This window comes from Dreissena polymorpha, chromosome 7 (assembly GCF_020536995.1).
Source record: "Dreissena polymorpha isolate Duluth1 chromosome 7, UMN_Dpol_1.0, whole genome shotgun sequence".
Lineage (NCBI taxonomy): Eukaryota > Metazoa > Mollusca > Bivalvia > Myida > Dreissenidae > Dreissena > Dreissena polymorpha.
Window position 1 is genome coordinate 40436700 of NC_068361.1, and position 17231 is coordinate 40453930.

Below are 17231 nucleotides of genomic sequence, written 5' to 3' on the forward strand. Positions count from 1 at the left end.
AAAAAGGATGCGGTATTTTTGTGGGACAGCAGGTGTGAGGACGCTTTTCAGCACATCAAGAGAGCGTTGATGGGACCTGAAATAATGGGCTATCCATTGAATGACGGAGGTGAATTTGTGCTGGATACCGACGCGTCGGGGGTAGGAATTGGTGCAGTACTGGCACAGGTTCAAGAAGGTAGAGAGAGGGTTATCGCATATGGTAGCCGCTCATTCAACAAGGCCGAAAAGAATTATTGTATTACCGAGCAAGAACTTTTGGCAGTTGTCTTCTTTGTACAATATTTCAGGCAATATCTCTTGGGTAGGCGATTGTTAGTGCGCACAGATCACCAGGCTTTAGTTTGGCTGTTTAGCCTGAAAGAATCGAGTAGCAAAATAGCACGTTGGATTGAGATTTTAGCGCCATACGACTTTGGCATTGAATATCGACCTGGAAAAAAACACGGTCATTGTGATGCGTTGTCGAGGTGCGCGACACCAAAAGATTGCACGTGTAGTGAAGTAGACATGAGTGAAACGTTGAAGTGTGGGCCGTGTCAGAAGTGTAAGCGACGGTCCCTGTTGATGCAATATCAACTGAAACAATGTGATGGTCAAGAACCTAAAGAAGACGATGAGCAATGCAAGGCGGTAGTTAGAGTTGTTCGTAGCCCTCAGCCAGCAAAACACGAACAAGCCTCAACGTCTACTTCTATAAAGGTGGAGTCAGGTGGCCAGTGCTGGTTGTACGACAAAACTCCAGCGGAAATAGCGGCAGAACAGAGCAAGGACCCTGACATTGCCGTTATAATAAAAGCAAAACGAGAAGGCGTGAGGCCGAGTAAGAGCGAAATAGATCTGATGAGCCAAGAAACAAGACACTATTGGATAACATGGGAGCAGCTGTTGATAGTTAACGACGTTTTATGCAAGAAATTTGTAAAAAGGAATGGTACTGGGCAATTCTATCAGCTGATACTCCCTAAAGATCAGCGTGAAGAAATGGTGCGTCAGTTGCACGAAACGCTACTATCTGGACACCTTGGAGTGAAGAAAACCAAGGAGATAGTTGGCCAGAGGTTTTACTGGTATGAAATGAAGAAGGATGTCAAGTTGACGATAAGAAAGTGTGACATCTGCGCTTCTGATAAGCTTGGTACCAAGAAACCGAACGCGCCGTTGGGTGGATTAAGAGCGGGAGCACCGTGGGACACGTTGGCTATAGATTATATGGGACCGTTCCCTGAAACAGAGAGAGGGAATCGATACATTTTAGTAATGACGGATCATTTCACTAAATATGTAGAAGTGTTGGCGGTCCCCAATCAACGGGCCGAAGACTGTGCCAGACGAATCGTGAATGACTTTGTTGCACGGTGGGCACGCCCTGTAGCATACATAGCGACCAAGGTTCTACTTTCGAGAGTCGCGTCTTCAAGGATATGTGCCAGATGTTGAACGTTAAAAAGACACGAACAAGCCCGAAAAATCCAAAAGGGAACGGCCAGACCGAAAGATTCAATAGAACCCTCTTGAAAATGATAAGAGCCTTTTTAGTTGACGAGCAGGAAGAATGGGATCTTCACTTGGGGTGTATCGCGGGGGCGTATCGGATGACGCCCCATGAAACGACAAGCCTGTCCCCTAATTTGATGTGCCTTGGTCGAGAGATTCGTGTGCCGGCGGACCTCATATATAATTACGCAAATGAAGAGTCGAACCCGGTCACGTCGTGTGACGAATACGTTCAGTACCTGCGTGATTGTATGTTGCGTGCACATTTAATAGCTCGTAGATTGTTACGAACAAGGGCGGAGAGAAGTAAAGAAATATACGATACTAATGTCGTTCACCACAGCTACAAAAGGGGTGATTTTGTGTGGTATTTACACGAAAACAGAAAAATAGGTGTGTGTCCGAATCTTAAACGATTGTACGAAGGTCCGTATGTCGTAATTGAGTGTAAATCGCCATTAAACTTCGTGATACAATTGACCCGTGATGGCGCGACCAAATTGGTGCACCACGATAAATTGAAAGCGTACGACGGTAATAACATACCTAAATGGGCTATAAGTGTGGTAAAGAAACTACAACGTGATGAACATAAGGGAGTTGGTAAAACGTAATGGGAACCGTGATATTGAAAACGCTGATAATAAATAAACGAATAAATAGATAAGTAAATAAATAAGAATTAAAATAATAATAGCAATATTAAATGAGTACTTAGGATCTTGCGCGAAAAAAAACGTTGCGTAAAAAAAAAGAAAATCAAAATGCATATAGGAGAACTATATTTTTGTTTACTATTTGGGTGGGGGGCTATTACAAAAAAAAATGATTAGTTAAAGTATAATCTTACGTTTAGTGGCGAAAAGGAACAATGACGCTTCTCAAGATCATTAAGTTTAGTAATAATATCAAGGTGTTACGTCAATACTGGTTGTTTATTTTAGAACATGTGGCGAGCAGTTGATGACCGGCATATGAAGTATAAGTGTCGTGTATGTGGGAAAGCAGATCGGAAATCGAGGTTGATAGCCCATGTATTAAAGTATCACGTGTCTCTCGACCGTGTGCCGTATTCATGTAGCCTGTGCAACTTTCGGTGTATGGAGGAGAATGAGCTAATGAACCATGTTAAAAAGTACCAGCGGCATGTGGAGGAAGTAAGCAGACTTGGGTTTCCGGACTCAAACATTTTGCTAAACAAGGCTGAAAACCCAATTGACATCCAAACCCTGATTGAAGCCGTTGACGAACCGGGGGAACCAGTCAACGCTGTTTTGCCACAAGCTACGAATAATCATGGCCCAGTGTCGGGCCTTGAACTATTCAGGGCTATGACAGGGAGGCAAGCGTCGAGCAGGGCTATTCATGAGGGGCCTTGGGCAACGAAGCCAGCGACGATCACGCCAACTCAACCGTCTGCGTTCGTCTCAATTGCAGGGCAAAAGGAAGGCACGGAAGCTAATTCTTTTGCTCTATCCAGCGAGCCAGGATGGACGACTAGCCCTCAAATAGACCAATATGATGCCCCAACGCCCTTGATGGACGAGCACGTCGAGGGGGAGGAGGAGTTCAACGAATGGTTGGTATCTCTGGTCGCCACTGATGATCAGAAAACGGTTACTCATGAGGAACCTAATCAGCAGGTACCATCTCTTACACCTGACGAACAGCGGGATGCGAGGAGTCCCATGCTACTGACGGCAACACCAGAACAGGAAATTGTGGTCTCCCCTACGATGGCAGCTTCCCCGGATACGTCAGCTGTAGTCCAGGACGCGATGGTTGATGCAATAAGGCAGTCAATTACACAGATGGTCAACGCAATAAGGGAGGGACAGTCTTCAATTTTGAGCGCAATAAACGCAAACCACAGGGACATGCTTAATGTGTTAAAGGAAATTCGGGACGCTTTGAAAAAAAATAACTTAAATAAAAAACACTAACTGTGCCATATTACATTTACTGCGTTAATAGTTTTGTTGTTTTACAATGGCTCGAACTAGTATGACGATGACATTTATTTAATTAATTAATGTTCATGTTTTAAAAACTATATGTAATGTTTGAGTTTAACTTAAATTGTCTTTAAATGTGTACGGTTATCTTATAACATTAATTCTACAGAAGCTCGATATGGACAGTTATACTTGGATATTCTGGAACATGACATTTTAGTGGAATTTTATTTAAATGTGTATTGGCTACAGGAGTTTAGCCAAAATTTGTGGGGGGTAATGTAGTGAGCTGTTTTTTAAGTACAAAAATGTTTACCTTTTAAATACTTGTGTGTACAGTGACATTCGGTTGGTCTGGTGTTTTTACAAACATAATAAGTAGAATATGCACATGAATCTGATAATACACAGACCCACTAACATATAAATCAAACCATGTTTGTAATTTACCATTTTTTACCAAGAATCCTGCCACTGTTCTTTGTTGTAAAGTTGACTTGAAAACGGTCTGCTCGTAAACACACTTTTACTTCAATTATCTATGTTTAACACTGAATGTTTATAGCTTAACATAACTCTCCGTGAAAGTTGAGTACACATATTTCGCGAATCCATGCTTGTTATACGTATATCTTCATTATTTGTATTGTTATTAGTAATGTTCAGTAGAAATCGGCATGTGATTTTTCCACTGTCCGCCATCTTGGAATGTCGACTTGTGGGTAATTTTTGCATAGCAACACACAGCGGTGTAAACATAAATCTCACCGGCGCTATATTTAAGCTTTAGGTAAGAAAGCTGCACTATTTTTAGCAGACGTAAGGTCATTATTTAGTTCATATAGTCTGTTTTAAATTGTTTTGTCATTTAAAGTCTATTTTATTATTTATAAGTGTTAAGCGTGCGAGCGTTCCATAATTGGTCACGGCAGTTATTGTGACCCGTTTTTGGTCACACTGTGACCAATATTTGGTCACAGTGACCAACTTCTGGTCACAGTGACCAATTTCTGGTCACAAGTGGAACGCCGCGGCTATATAAAGTGACCAAATTTTGGTCACAAGATTCATTCTAGTCAAAACCTTAAGGCAGGCAACATCCACGCCAATTTTTTCTTAAAAAGTACTTTTTCTTTTCGTGAGTAATTTAAGTAACTTATAGTAACAGTAATACCTTTGTAAGCAGATAATAAAGCGAACATTTAACATATTTCATTAAACTTGAGCATTATTGAAAGTATTCAATCTATTTTGGTTGTGATCGTTGGCAAGTGTCATTGTTCCTCAAATTCGATGAAGTCCCGTTTACGAGTGTAATGTCCATTGTCAAAAATATCTATTTTGACGCGCAGTTTACCGTCGCAAGATTGAAAGTATTGTAAAACCTTAATAAAGGTTGCAGGTCATTTTGTTGTTGGAAATAAAACATTTTGTTGAGTTATTCGTGGAAACTGAATAAAAGTTGTTTGAAGTTGAATCGGACTTTGAGTTAAACATTAACCACCAATGATAAGGAGCGCACTAACGGAGCGTAACAATATCCGTGCCGATCACTCAGAATCAGACGCTTGATATTCAGACCATGGAGGGCCTTCCACAGACCGGGACTGTCATCATCCACTTCAATACTAAGCGTGTCAAGATGAATGAGCGATGAAAGTGACTGGGACATCGAGTCTGCATAATTTACGTTTAAACCTCCATATCGACCACTCAGACTCAGACTTATGATATTCAGACCATGGAGAGCCTTCCACAGACCGGGACTGTCATCATCCACTTCAATACTAAGCGTGTCAAGATGAATGAGCGATGAAAGTGACTGGGTCATCGAGTCTGCATAATTTACGTTTAAACCTCCATATCCACCACTCAGACTAAGGCTCTTGATATTCAGACCACGGAGAGCCTTCCACAGACCGGGACTGTCATCATCCACTTCAATACTAAGCGTGTCCAGATGAGTGAGCGATAAAAGTGACTGAGACATCGAGTCTGTATATTTTACGTTTAAATCTCCATACCCATCAATCAGACTCAGACTCAGACTCTTGATATTCAGACCATGGAGAGCCTTCCACAGACCGTGCCTGTCATCATCCACTTTAATACTAAGCGTGTCCAGATGAGTGAGCGATGAAAGTGACTGCGACATCAAGTCTGCATAATTTATTTTACTTATTTGCAGACTAAGTCTCGTTATATTCAGACCACGGAAAGCCTCCCATAGAACGTCGCACTCTTTAAAAAAAATGTCTAATGTATTCTAATGTATTCTTAAAACACGATACTTTTGCGGAACTAATAAATGTACCTGGACAACTTACCCCCGTCAGTTCACACACAGCATTTTGCTCGAGTGTCAGTAATGTGCTGAACAGACTGCGTAGCCAGGTAGACGAACATGTAATAGTTTTCAATACAATGTATTCTATGCAAGGCAGCACTGGTAGAGGATATGCACACTGGGCTGGATTTGCGCTATTTAGTACAATACACACCGGAAGTGTCGGTGACACAGAACTCGACGAATCTGTAAACATTCACTTACATTTATAACAGTTTCTAACATTTTAACTACGGTAACAAGTGTTAACGTGGGTGATAATTTTGATAAATTTAAAACGTTTGAACCTATTGCCATACAGAAATACAATACATTGGGAAGTATTGCTTAATACTTTTACATTTTCAATCGGTGCATACGTATTATATGCGTGCTGTTTATATTTCTTATCAAATTTTACTTCCCGTGTATATACTTGTAATTGTTTGATCAGTATTTGAAAACGAAGTATCCAACACATATTTGTTTTTAATAAAATAGCATGATCCAAGGGTGACACCAATATAGATGTTTAACAAACTCGTTATATCGCTTTTGACCCCAATTTATTGTACAATTTCAACTGACATCAAATCCTCAACATGTTAATCACGTTTAAAGAACACGTGGTTCACGGTTTATACATTTTTACTCTAATATTTTTGATGCTCAGGATTTTGTTTTGATGTTTACTATCATTTATCTGGGTATTTATGTATTAGCCGATGTATAATTACGTTGATAACATGGACGGATATAACATATAGTCAGTATATGCTTGTCTTTTGATGCTTTTATTTAAATATTTTTTTTCATATATCCGTCTTTAAACATGTTCAACACACTTTAAATTGTTTAAATGTTTTAAATAGTTGATAAGCGTTTAAAAACGACTTATTCAACACAAATAATTTTCCAATAAATTTCATTATCTAAGGGAGAAACCCATACAGTTTTATCAAAAACGCTTCATTCAATTACGTCTCCTATAAGTTGAAACATTACAACTGCAATTGCAAGTAAAATCCTTCCAGATGTGATACGATTGATAATTAGTAACGTGCTCTTTTTAAAGGGATCTTTTCACGTTTGGGTAAATTGACAACAATGAAAAGTTGTTTCAGATTCGCAAATGTTCGTTTTAGTTATGATATTTGTGAGGAAAACAGTAATACTGAACATTAACCATGGTCTAATATAGCCATTATATGCATCTTTTGACGATTTAAAAACCTGAAAATTATAAAGCGTTGCAACGCGAAACGATTGAATAATTTGGAGAGTTCTGTTGTTGTCGTTTAATTTTGTGAAACTACGAAGATTGCTTATATAAAGTATAAACTACGTCTTTCATATATACTTGGCAGGATGACCGAGCGGTCTAATTGGTTTTTACTCCAGGACTCCGGGGGTCACTGGTTCGAGCCCTCATGCGGTCTACATTTTTGTCCTTTTTTAATTTTATTCTTGATTTTTTACTGGAGCTTTTTAGATCCAATGTTTACATTTATCAATATAAAGCATTTAACTTCGAACTTCAAAACATGCCAAAATCTGTGAAAAGGCCCCTTTAAAAACGAATCGGAAAAAAATAGTTGGCTAATAAAGAATATAGAAACATAAATAAAAATTGTTAAAATCTTTATACTAGAAAAATAATTTGAATAAATTCGTTTCGCGAGGTAATAAAATAGCAGCGTATATATAAAGCCTAAACAAGTGCATCACGCAGCTATAAACGTAGTAAACAAAATGTACATTTTTACTCAGCTTTCAGTATTACTGTTTCCTCAAAAATATCATAACTTAAACGAACATTTGCGAATATGACACAATTTTTATAATTTTGTCATTAAAAAAAACGTGAAGAAGGCTCCTTTAATGTGACCCTTTTTGTTTTTAATTATAAACCCAATTTTTTACTTTAAGTAGCATAGTTTCAAATATTGGCACAATAATTTAGTACATAGGGACACATGTTTTGAAACTGTTTTATACAGATTGGAAAATAAGATTTGCTAATAGCGCATTAATAGCGCATTAACAATGTGTCACTATGACCATATACGGAAATCCGCATCGCTTCCTGACGGTCATGTTTTCAAAAGGACCAAACAATTGTTAAACTCGGAAGAGATGCTATAACACAAATGTTATAAAAAAGTATCTTAAAAAATAAGACTAAAATGAGGCTTCTAGAGTATCATTGTTAAATTATAGCAAATTGATGAAATTGCCCAACCCCCGGTCGGCCATGTTTTCGTTCGACAAACACAAACCATTTTGAAACTGATTGGAGACGTCATTACAACAAATGTTCTTACCAAGATTCATAAAGGTTAGACTTTAATGTGATATCGAGAGTGTTTATAAGCCGTTTGTATAATTTGACATAGTGATATAATGTTTGCCTACACGTGATCCAGTTTCCAACTCGGCCAAGATATTTTTGAGACAAACGTGTTGACCAGGATTCATGAAGTTTTTGTCCAAAAGTGTGAACAATTTAATATTGACGACGGATGAAGCACGGCGCAGGACGAACGACGGACAAAAGGCAAGTACAATAGCTCACTATGAGCACGTTATACTAAGGTGAGCTGAATAATACCTTAACTGTCACCCTAACATATATTAACTTTCAATAACTTCTGTTGGTACACGAGAGTACAAGAACAAGAACCGGTCATAAAATGAAATGAAGGTTGAGCGATGCAACAATGCGTAATTACCTAGAGAGGTCTTGACATGAATAACACGATCATGCATTAAAATAAGTCGACTGCTCTCTTAAATTCGTTTCGCGATCTCGCCCTTATTTATCAAAAGCTTAAAATGGCAAACCAACAGCAACAAAAAAAATCAATGTTGCGCAATGTATCTCGCGATCTCGAATCGTATTATATTAACCACAAACCGTAATCTTGCGATCTTCCATCTTATGTTCGCATTCACAAATCGCATTTTCCATACCTCGAATATATTTTAGCGCACACGATTATGTTAAATGATTGTGTATGACAAAATATTGATTAAATACGATATGAACTCAAGTAAACCCATGCGAATTTGCGAAATGAAATATCATGGTTTCGCATCGTCTTTTCGTTCTTTTCGCATTTACATCGGTCGAGATTTCATGTTCTTAATGAGAACACGATATTACAAGTACGATTCTAGATTAAGATATTTCAAAATCCCGTATTGTAATCTGGCCAACACACATAAACTTCTTAAAACAGAAGTTCGGCATAATCCAGATTCCGTTTCATACCAATAATCATAGGTATCACCTCACCGATCACGTAGAACAATTAAAAAAGCCCGCAATTGTATTATGCTCATTCGTTTTCAGAGATGCAAAGCGTCAACTAATGGTAGTAAAGGACCAGCGTAAATTTTTAACAAGTAGGAACCATTAATATAATTACATGTTTCATCGAAAGTGTACACCCTATAAGAAAATTAAGTATTTTTTAACACTATGCAGTAGTAACTGTGAATGTGCATTTGTAACGGATATGAAACACATTTATGTTATTTCCTGTTCCATCGCAAGCTTACATATGATAAAAACGGACGTATTTATAACAATATGTCGGGCTTTGCACAAGTTTTTTTAAACATCCCTTGTCATTATGGGTGGGTTAGGTGCCCACTGATTACGTTGATATTTTTCACAATAAGCATTTCAAATGACGTTATTTGGTTCGTAATAACATTTAAATAAACCAGTTATTAAGTTATTGAAATGATACGTTGTAACAGCGTTCCGACCTTTCCACTATACATGCACTCACAATACTTTGTAGACGTTCCTGCCATTCGCATGTTTAATAAATAGGCAATTCATTCTTAGAATGTTCCGTTTCTTCGCTAGTGTAAACCGAGGTAATTTTAACATATCGCACTAGTTACTGTAAATGCTTACACAAAAAACCAACAATAAAGTGTGTTAGTTCTTCTAAGACAATTTAATTTCCAACTATAAGGTGGGCGTACTGACGGATTGAATTATGTAGTTTTATCACAGAATTACTCTCAATATGGATTTTATCGTACCCAACATGACACAAAACACTTTGATTTAAGGCTGAGAGACACCTCTTAATCGAACAATACATTTTTAATAGATATATATTGATTATATCCGAAATAAATTAATCAAAACACATCCCAATAAATCAGATGAGTATGTTATTGTATTTTGAATCATATATTGCAATTACATTTATTATGGCGGTTCATTACGCGTGTAAAACATATATCTACACTGATGACTGAAATTTTGAATCTTTTCGTATTAAAAAATAACGAATTTTACATAAATTTACCTTAAATAAAATAAGAATCTCCACATTTCCAAATATTCTTGCTTGTTACGAAACCCAACTGTATCACTGTGTCTTATTTTTGCAAGAATCGGGAAAGACTGACATTTTAAATGACTCCCGGAACGACGTGTGTATTTGTTTTCTTTTAAATCTCAAACCTGATTTTTAACATAAAAAAAAGAATTACGACATCAGCAACCAATATGCATGTAGTTGGAATAACAGCGAATTTATATATTTATCACATAGCTGAATGTTTTTGCATAAGGTAACTCTGGATTTCGGATAAAATAGTGCTGTACCAGGGTGCAGGATCAAATGACTTTATGGGGTTTACAAATCGATGTTAATGGATGTTGACACACCGGTAAGTGGTGCTTTGTTCAAATAACTTTTTTAAACTATTTTTCATAAGCATTTAAACCTGTGCATTAATTGCAGTTTGTATGCGTCTAATGGTTATGTGAAAACCATCATAATTACTTTATTTAATTAGCCTGTGTTCTTGGCAAAAATTCGATTTTATCAGCCATTCATATACACGGTAATGCTGCACGCAACGTGAAATGTTGGCATCAAATTCATACATTTTCAATAATATATTCTTAAATCTTAAAGGGACCTTGCCACGTTTTGGTAATTTGACACAATTAAAAACAATCCGATTCGCAAATTCTCGTTGTAGTTATGATATTGGTGAGTAAACAGTAACCATGCTTTAAAATATCCATAATATGCATTTTATCGTTATGTTTTGTGAAACTACGAGGGTTGCTTATATAAAGTATAAAATACAACACTCTTTGTATGATCACGGATTGCCTAGTGGTCTAATAGTTGGACTTTTACTCCATGGGTCATTGGTTTGATTCCAGCTGAGGGATATTGTTTTCTTTTATTTTATTCTTGTTTTTTACTGAAGCTTTTTAGATCCAATGTTTACATTAATCAATAAAACATTTAACACCAAATTTCGATACATATCAAAATCTGTGAGAACCACATTAAGATAACGGCAAAAACTGCAATAAAGAACGCACGAAAAAATGTAAAAACACGTATCTCTAAAAGTATCATTATGCAAGCGCAATGGTGTCTATGATCAAATGTTTCAAAAGCACGGTGTGTATTACCAGAAAAATAATACAGCTCATTGAATTTAAACAATAAGCTTCAATTATTTTAAAGCAAAGTTACATTGTCTAAGGGAAGCAACCTAGTTCTTTGGTTTATCCATTGTTTATAGCAGAAGCCTCCCCTAGCAAAAGCACATGTTTGAACAGGAACAGGAAGTAGCAAGTTGTCTCCCTTTTCTATTTCCAAGACAATTCTGAGAACAGATTATTTTTTTCACAAATTTAGAAAATTTAAAATCAAAAGAATCCTTAGAAATTAAAGCATGTCAGGTAGAGGGAAAGGTGCAGGAAGAAAGAGGAGACAGCCATCCCCTACAACAAGGGCTGGGATGAAGAGGGGACGACAAGAGAATGATGAAAATGAAGGAGAAAGCTTGACCCTCTTTGACAGGCCAGAACGGCCATCAGGTAAAGTTGTGGATTTTGAGCAACACATTGGAGATTCATTTTCTCTTGAAAATCCTAAAAAGCAAAATTTAAATTTAAGTTCCGAGATCAATAATGACAGGCCCCAATTATTACGGTGTGGCGGGGACAATTTAGGAATGCTGATCCCTGATAACTTGCAAATAAAAATCAAACAAAACGAGTATGTCAATTTAGCAACTTTAATTAAGGGAGCTGTTGACTGCAAGGAGACACAGAATGAAACCCTTTTGGGTGTGGATGAACGGGGGAACATAGTAGCTAAACCAAAGTCATCCACAGATAAAATCGTCCCCATTGAACAGTGGACCGAAGCATTTTTTATCTTTAGCAGCATCTATTTGAGTGCGCACCCTGATCAAACTCAAGATATGCCCCAATACATGTTTGTTATTAGGGAAGCTGCCAGAAAACAAGAGGGGTACCAATGGCGGACCTATGACGAGCAGTTTAGGCTACGTCAGAGTAGTTTGTTCATGCCATTGTTAAAGATAAATTCGGACTTGTGGTTGCGTTGTTTTTCAGGGGCCAGTCAAGGGACAACAAAGGCAGTGTTTGAAACACGAACAAAACTGCCCCCACCTCCATGTATTGATTTTAACAAAGTTTTTTGCAAGTGGAAAATTTGCAAGTTTCCCCATGTTTGCTCTGTATGCTCCTCAGCTCAGCATGGCCGATGGAGGTGTAGAGTGAACAATGCTGGACAAAGTACTTCTACTTTTAAGCCCACTTTTTGACCCCCATACAAAAGTTGGCAAAGAGGAGCAGCCCGGGGAAAACTGTTCTGAGTCTGTTATTGATAGTCAGCAGAATTTCAATCATATTAAACATCCATTAATTCATTCTCAAGAGACAGAGTTTCCTTTAGCCCCTTCCCCTATTAATATCAGACAATTAGAGAAAGATTTGCAACTTTATTATCAATCAGAGGCCGTTTTTCTTTTAAATGGTTTTAAAACAGGGTTTTTATTACAATACAAAGGCCCAAGAAAAGCAACAGAATCAAACAATTCAAAATCTGCTAAATTACATCCTGACATAGTAAGAGAAAAAATTGAGAAGGAAGTGAATTCAAAAAGGGTAGAGGGGCCATTTCAATACCGTCCAATCTCAACTCTAAGAGTATCACCAATTGGACTTGTTCCAAAGAAATCTAGTGGTGAGTTTCGGCTTATCCATCATCTCTCTTACCCAGCTGGCGAGTCCCTTAATGACTTTATAGATCCCGAAGTTTGCTCAGTACAATATAGCAGTTTTGATCAGGCCGTTGAAATGATTCAGTCATTAGGAAAAAACTGTGAACTGTTTAAAATGGATATCAACAATGCATTTCGCTTACTGCCGGTTTCTCCACATGATTTTGATCAGCTTGGGTTCATGTTCGATAATATGTATTACTTTGACAAATGCCTTCTATTTGGTTGCTCAATCAGCTGCAATTTGTTTAATAGATTTGCAGACTTTTTGGAATTTGTAGTCAAACAAAAGTCCAGTTCAAACAAACCTATGCACTATTTAGATGATTTTTTAGGAGGAGGCAAGCAAGATTAAGGGCATTGCAGGGAACTTATGTCAGTATTTGTATCTTGTTTGTCACAGCTAGGTGTACAATTAGCAGACGAAAAAACAGAAGGGCCAACAACAAAGCTTTGTTTTTTTAGGGTTGTTGCTAGACTTCGAGAACATGATGGTGAGCATCCCAATGTCTAAAATCAAAGAGATCATTTTAAAACTCAATCTCCTATTGCAAAAGAGTCGCTGCACGCTTAAGGAAATGCAAAGTTTAATTGGCATGCTCAACTTTGCATGCAGAGCAATTTTGCCCGGAAGGCCATTTTGCAGAAGACTAATAAATGCAACATGTGGGTTAACAAAGGCACATCATCATCTCAGAATCACGAAAGGCATAAAAAAATGATTTGCAGATGTGGAAAATGTTCTTTCAGCACTTCAACGGTATACATGTTTTTCATGACAGGTTTTGGAGCACGAATGAGGATGAACAGCTGTTTACTGATAGTGCCTCTGTAGAAGGGCTGGGTTTTGGAATATACTTTGCAGGCAAATGGGTTGCAGAAAGGTGGCTACAGACATGGCACACAAAAGGGTACACAAAGGATATACAGTACTTGAACTTTTTCCAATTGTAGTTGTTTTATTTATCTGGGGAGACACACTGAAGAACAAGAAACTGAAGTTCAGGTGTGATAACTCCTCAGTGTGTCATATTTTAAACAAGAGCACCGCCTTGCGGGTGCAGACCGCTCATCTATTTTCTTTTTAAAGGTGAAGGGACTCTCATTTTCAATCACAAAGGAGGGAGGGGTGGAGTGAAGAGCGGTGCATTGTGTGGGGGTGTGGACATTTATTACATTTTCTTCCAAAAATGCGAAAAAAAGGAAAACAAAATCGGGGGGGGGGGGGGGGGATTCTTTGGTGCGATGGTTTGACGGTATTTCAAACATAAAATAATAAAAATAGATATTTGTGTTTTTTAACCGTTTCATAAAAAAAAAATTGGGGGGGGGTGAGGTGGGGGGGGGTATAGTGTGAGGGTGTGGTGGTAATTTGTGAGATGATCTTAAAAAAAAAAATAGGGGGGGGGATTCGGGTGGGGGGAGGGAGGTGGGGGGGATTATTGGGTGCGATGGTTGGACGGTATTTCAAACATAAAATAATCAAAATAAATAGTTTTGATTTTTAACCGTTTAAAAAAAAAATTGGGGAGGGGGTGGGGTGGGGGGGGTATAGTGTGAGGGTGTGGTGGTCATTTGTGAGATGATCTTAAAAAAAAAAAAAATAGGGGGGGGGTTGGGGGGGGGAGGCACGGGCGATGGTTTGGGTGGAGTCTATTGTGGTATGTCAGGTAAGAGTAGTTTTGTCAAAGTATCAATCAAATCTAATCATAAATAAAGAAGTTATGGCAATTTTAGAGAAATTTAATAATTTGACCCTGAGAGTCAAGGTCATTCAAAGGTCAAGGTAAAATTCAACTTGCCAGGTACAGTAACCTCATGATAGCATGAAAGTATTTGAAGTTTGAAAGCAATAGCCTTGATACTTAAGAAGTAAAGTGGATCGAAACACAAAATTTAACCATATATTCAAAGTTACTAAGTCAAAAAAGGGCCATAATTCCGTAAAAATGACATCCAGAGTTATGCAACTTGTCCTTTTACTGTACCCTTATGATAGTTTGCGAGTGTTCCAAGTATGAAAGCAATATCTATGATACTTTAGGGGTAAAGTGGACCAAAACACAAAACTTAACCAAACTTTCAATTTTCTAAGTATAAAGGGCCCATAATTCCGTCCAAATGCCAGTCAGAGTTACATAACTTTGCCTGCACAGTCCCCTTACGGTAGTTAGTAAGTGTTGCAAGTATGAAAGCAATAGCTTTGATACTTAAGGAATAAAATGGACCTTAACACAAAACTTAACCAAAATTTTCAATTTTCTAAGTATAAAAAGGGCACATAATTCTGTCAAAATGCACGCCAGAGTTATCTAACTTTGCCTGCCCAGTCCCCTCATGATAGTAAGTAAGTGTACCAAGTTTGAATGCAATAGCATTGATACTTTCTGAAAAAAGTGGACCTAAACGCAAAACTTAACCAAAATTTTCAATTTTCTAAGTATAAAAAGGGCACATAATTCAGTCAAAATGCACGCCAGAGTTATCTAACTTTGCCTGCCCAGTCCCCTCATAATAGTAAGTAAGTGTACCAAGTTTGAATGCAATAGCATTGATACTTTCTGAGAAAAGTGGACCTAAACGCAAAACTTAACCGGACGCCGACGCCGACGCCGACGCAGACGCAGACGCCGACGCCGACGCCAAGGTGATGACAATAGCTCATAATTTTTTTTCAAAAAATAGATGAGCTAATAAAATGTCATCAAAATCTGAGATGGTAATGGTTCTTTTAAGGAATCTGACCATCAAATGTTTACAGCAGAACATCGTGGTGAAGGCAGAGCATGTCAGTGGTGCAAACAACTCAATAACTGATGCTTTGTCTCGATTTCAGATACATCGCTTTCGGGAGCTAGCTCCCACAGCAGATCAGGAACCATACAAAATGCCAACCCAGCTTTGGAAAATATTCGAGACAGAGGCTATTAACTTAATACAAGCTAGCCTTTCAGTCAACACAAAAGGGGCCTTTCAAACAGCGTTGCGCAGCTTTAACAAGTTCATGCAAGATTATTCCATACCCTCAATTTGGCCAGTGCCCATAAAACATGTCATACTTTACATAGCCTTTTGCTTTGAGAAAAACTATTCTCCGTCCACTATCATGACATACATTTCTGGTCTCAGTTTCTTACACAAAATAAATGGATACCCTGACCCATCTGCCAATTTTGCGATACAAAAGATGCTAGAAGGTTGTAGACGTAGCAGAAAAGTGAAGGACTTGAGATCTCCCATTTCACTACAAACACTTAATAAAATAATTGGAGCATTTAAACACATCTGTTTCACTAAATACGAAACAGTTCTCTTTGGGACAGTATTCTCATTTGCTTATTATTGCCTTTTCAGACTAAGCGAACTTGTTCATACTAATCTGGACGATAGAGCCTTGACAAAAAGGGATGTAATTTTAGAACACGGGAGGCAGGCCGTTCAAATTCATCTGAAGGTCACAAAAACAAATCAATTAGGTCACCCTACTTCAATCAAAATATCACTTAACAAGGAAAACAAGGACATGTTTAATTTTCTAACAGACTACATGTCATTTATTTCGCCAAAGGCTCATTACTAGTATATCTTTTGCCATGCAGATCTAAAACCTTTGACAAGGTATCAATTTTGTTCAGTACTCTCTAAGGCATGCAAACTCATTGGCCTTACTTCAAAAACAATTAAATCTCACAGCTTTCGCATTGGTAGAGCTACTGATCTGGCCATCCAAAATGTTCCTGACGATGTCATAAAGCAGATTGGAAGATGGGCATCCAATTCCTTTTCTCGCTATATAATTTAATGCTCAATAATCTGATTATTACTAATTTTTAAATATTGCAGACACATGGGTCATAGGTGACTCTCTTGTCAGATGGGCTGGGGTACAGTACCACGAGAGGGTTCGGCCGTCAGACATAGAATGGGAGGGGTATAGTGACCTTAAGGCCGAAGACCTCCACTTAAAAATTCAACATGGACTCTTGTCAGGCAAGACACCTAAATCAATTTTTGTGCATATTGGAGGAAATAATGTTACAAACACACATACATGCAAAATAATCCGATTACTCAAGAGGGAGATACAGTACTTGATTGACAATTTTGAACATGCATTGGTTGTTTGGACTTTTATCTTGCCAAGATTAACTTGGGGTGAAAAATCGGATCCCCAATACATTAAGAAAATGAATGACAAAAGAATGACAATTTAACAGAACTCTTTCGAAATTCATCTTGTCTTTTAAAAATGGCCGAGCCCTCAACATTAAGTCCATCGACACAAACACACATGGTTTCTTTTACAAAGATGGCATACATCTCTCTCAAGTTGGAAAAGAAATGTACATTTTTGCCATTTC

General features: G+C 37.8%; 1 protein-coding gene across 8 annotated transcripts in view; it reads right to left on the reverse strand.

Annotated features, from left to right (window-relative positions):
* Positions 1 to 17231, reverse strand: part of LOC127837943 (uncharacterized protein C5orf49-like) — a 50816-nt gene that overhangs the window by 16623 nt on the left and 16962 nt on the right. For 5 of the 8 annotated variants that reach the window (XR_008029558.1, XR_008029551.1, XR_008029557.1 and 2 more), the window contains one exon: positions 4995 to 5985. The exons of 2 other annotated variants lie outside the window; for them this stretch is intronic. Coding sequence is in view for 1 of the 6 variants with exons in the window: in XM_052365403.1 (XP_052221363.1) it covers positions 5696 to 5985 (290 nt within the window). In the remaining 5 variants the exon portion in view is untranslated. Of the gene's footprint in view, positions 1 to 4994; positions 5986 to 17231 lie in introns of those variants that run through there. One more of the 8 variants, XR_008029553.1, reaches the window with a different exon arrangement.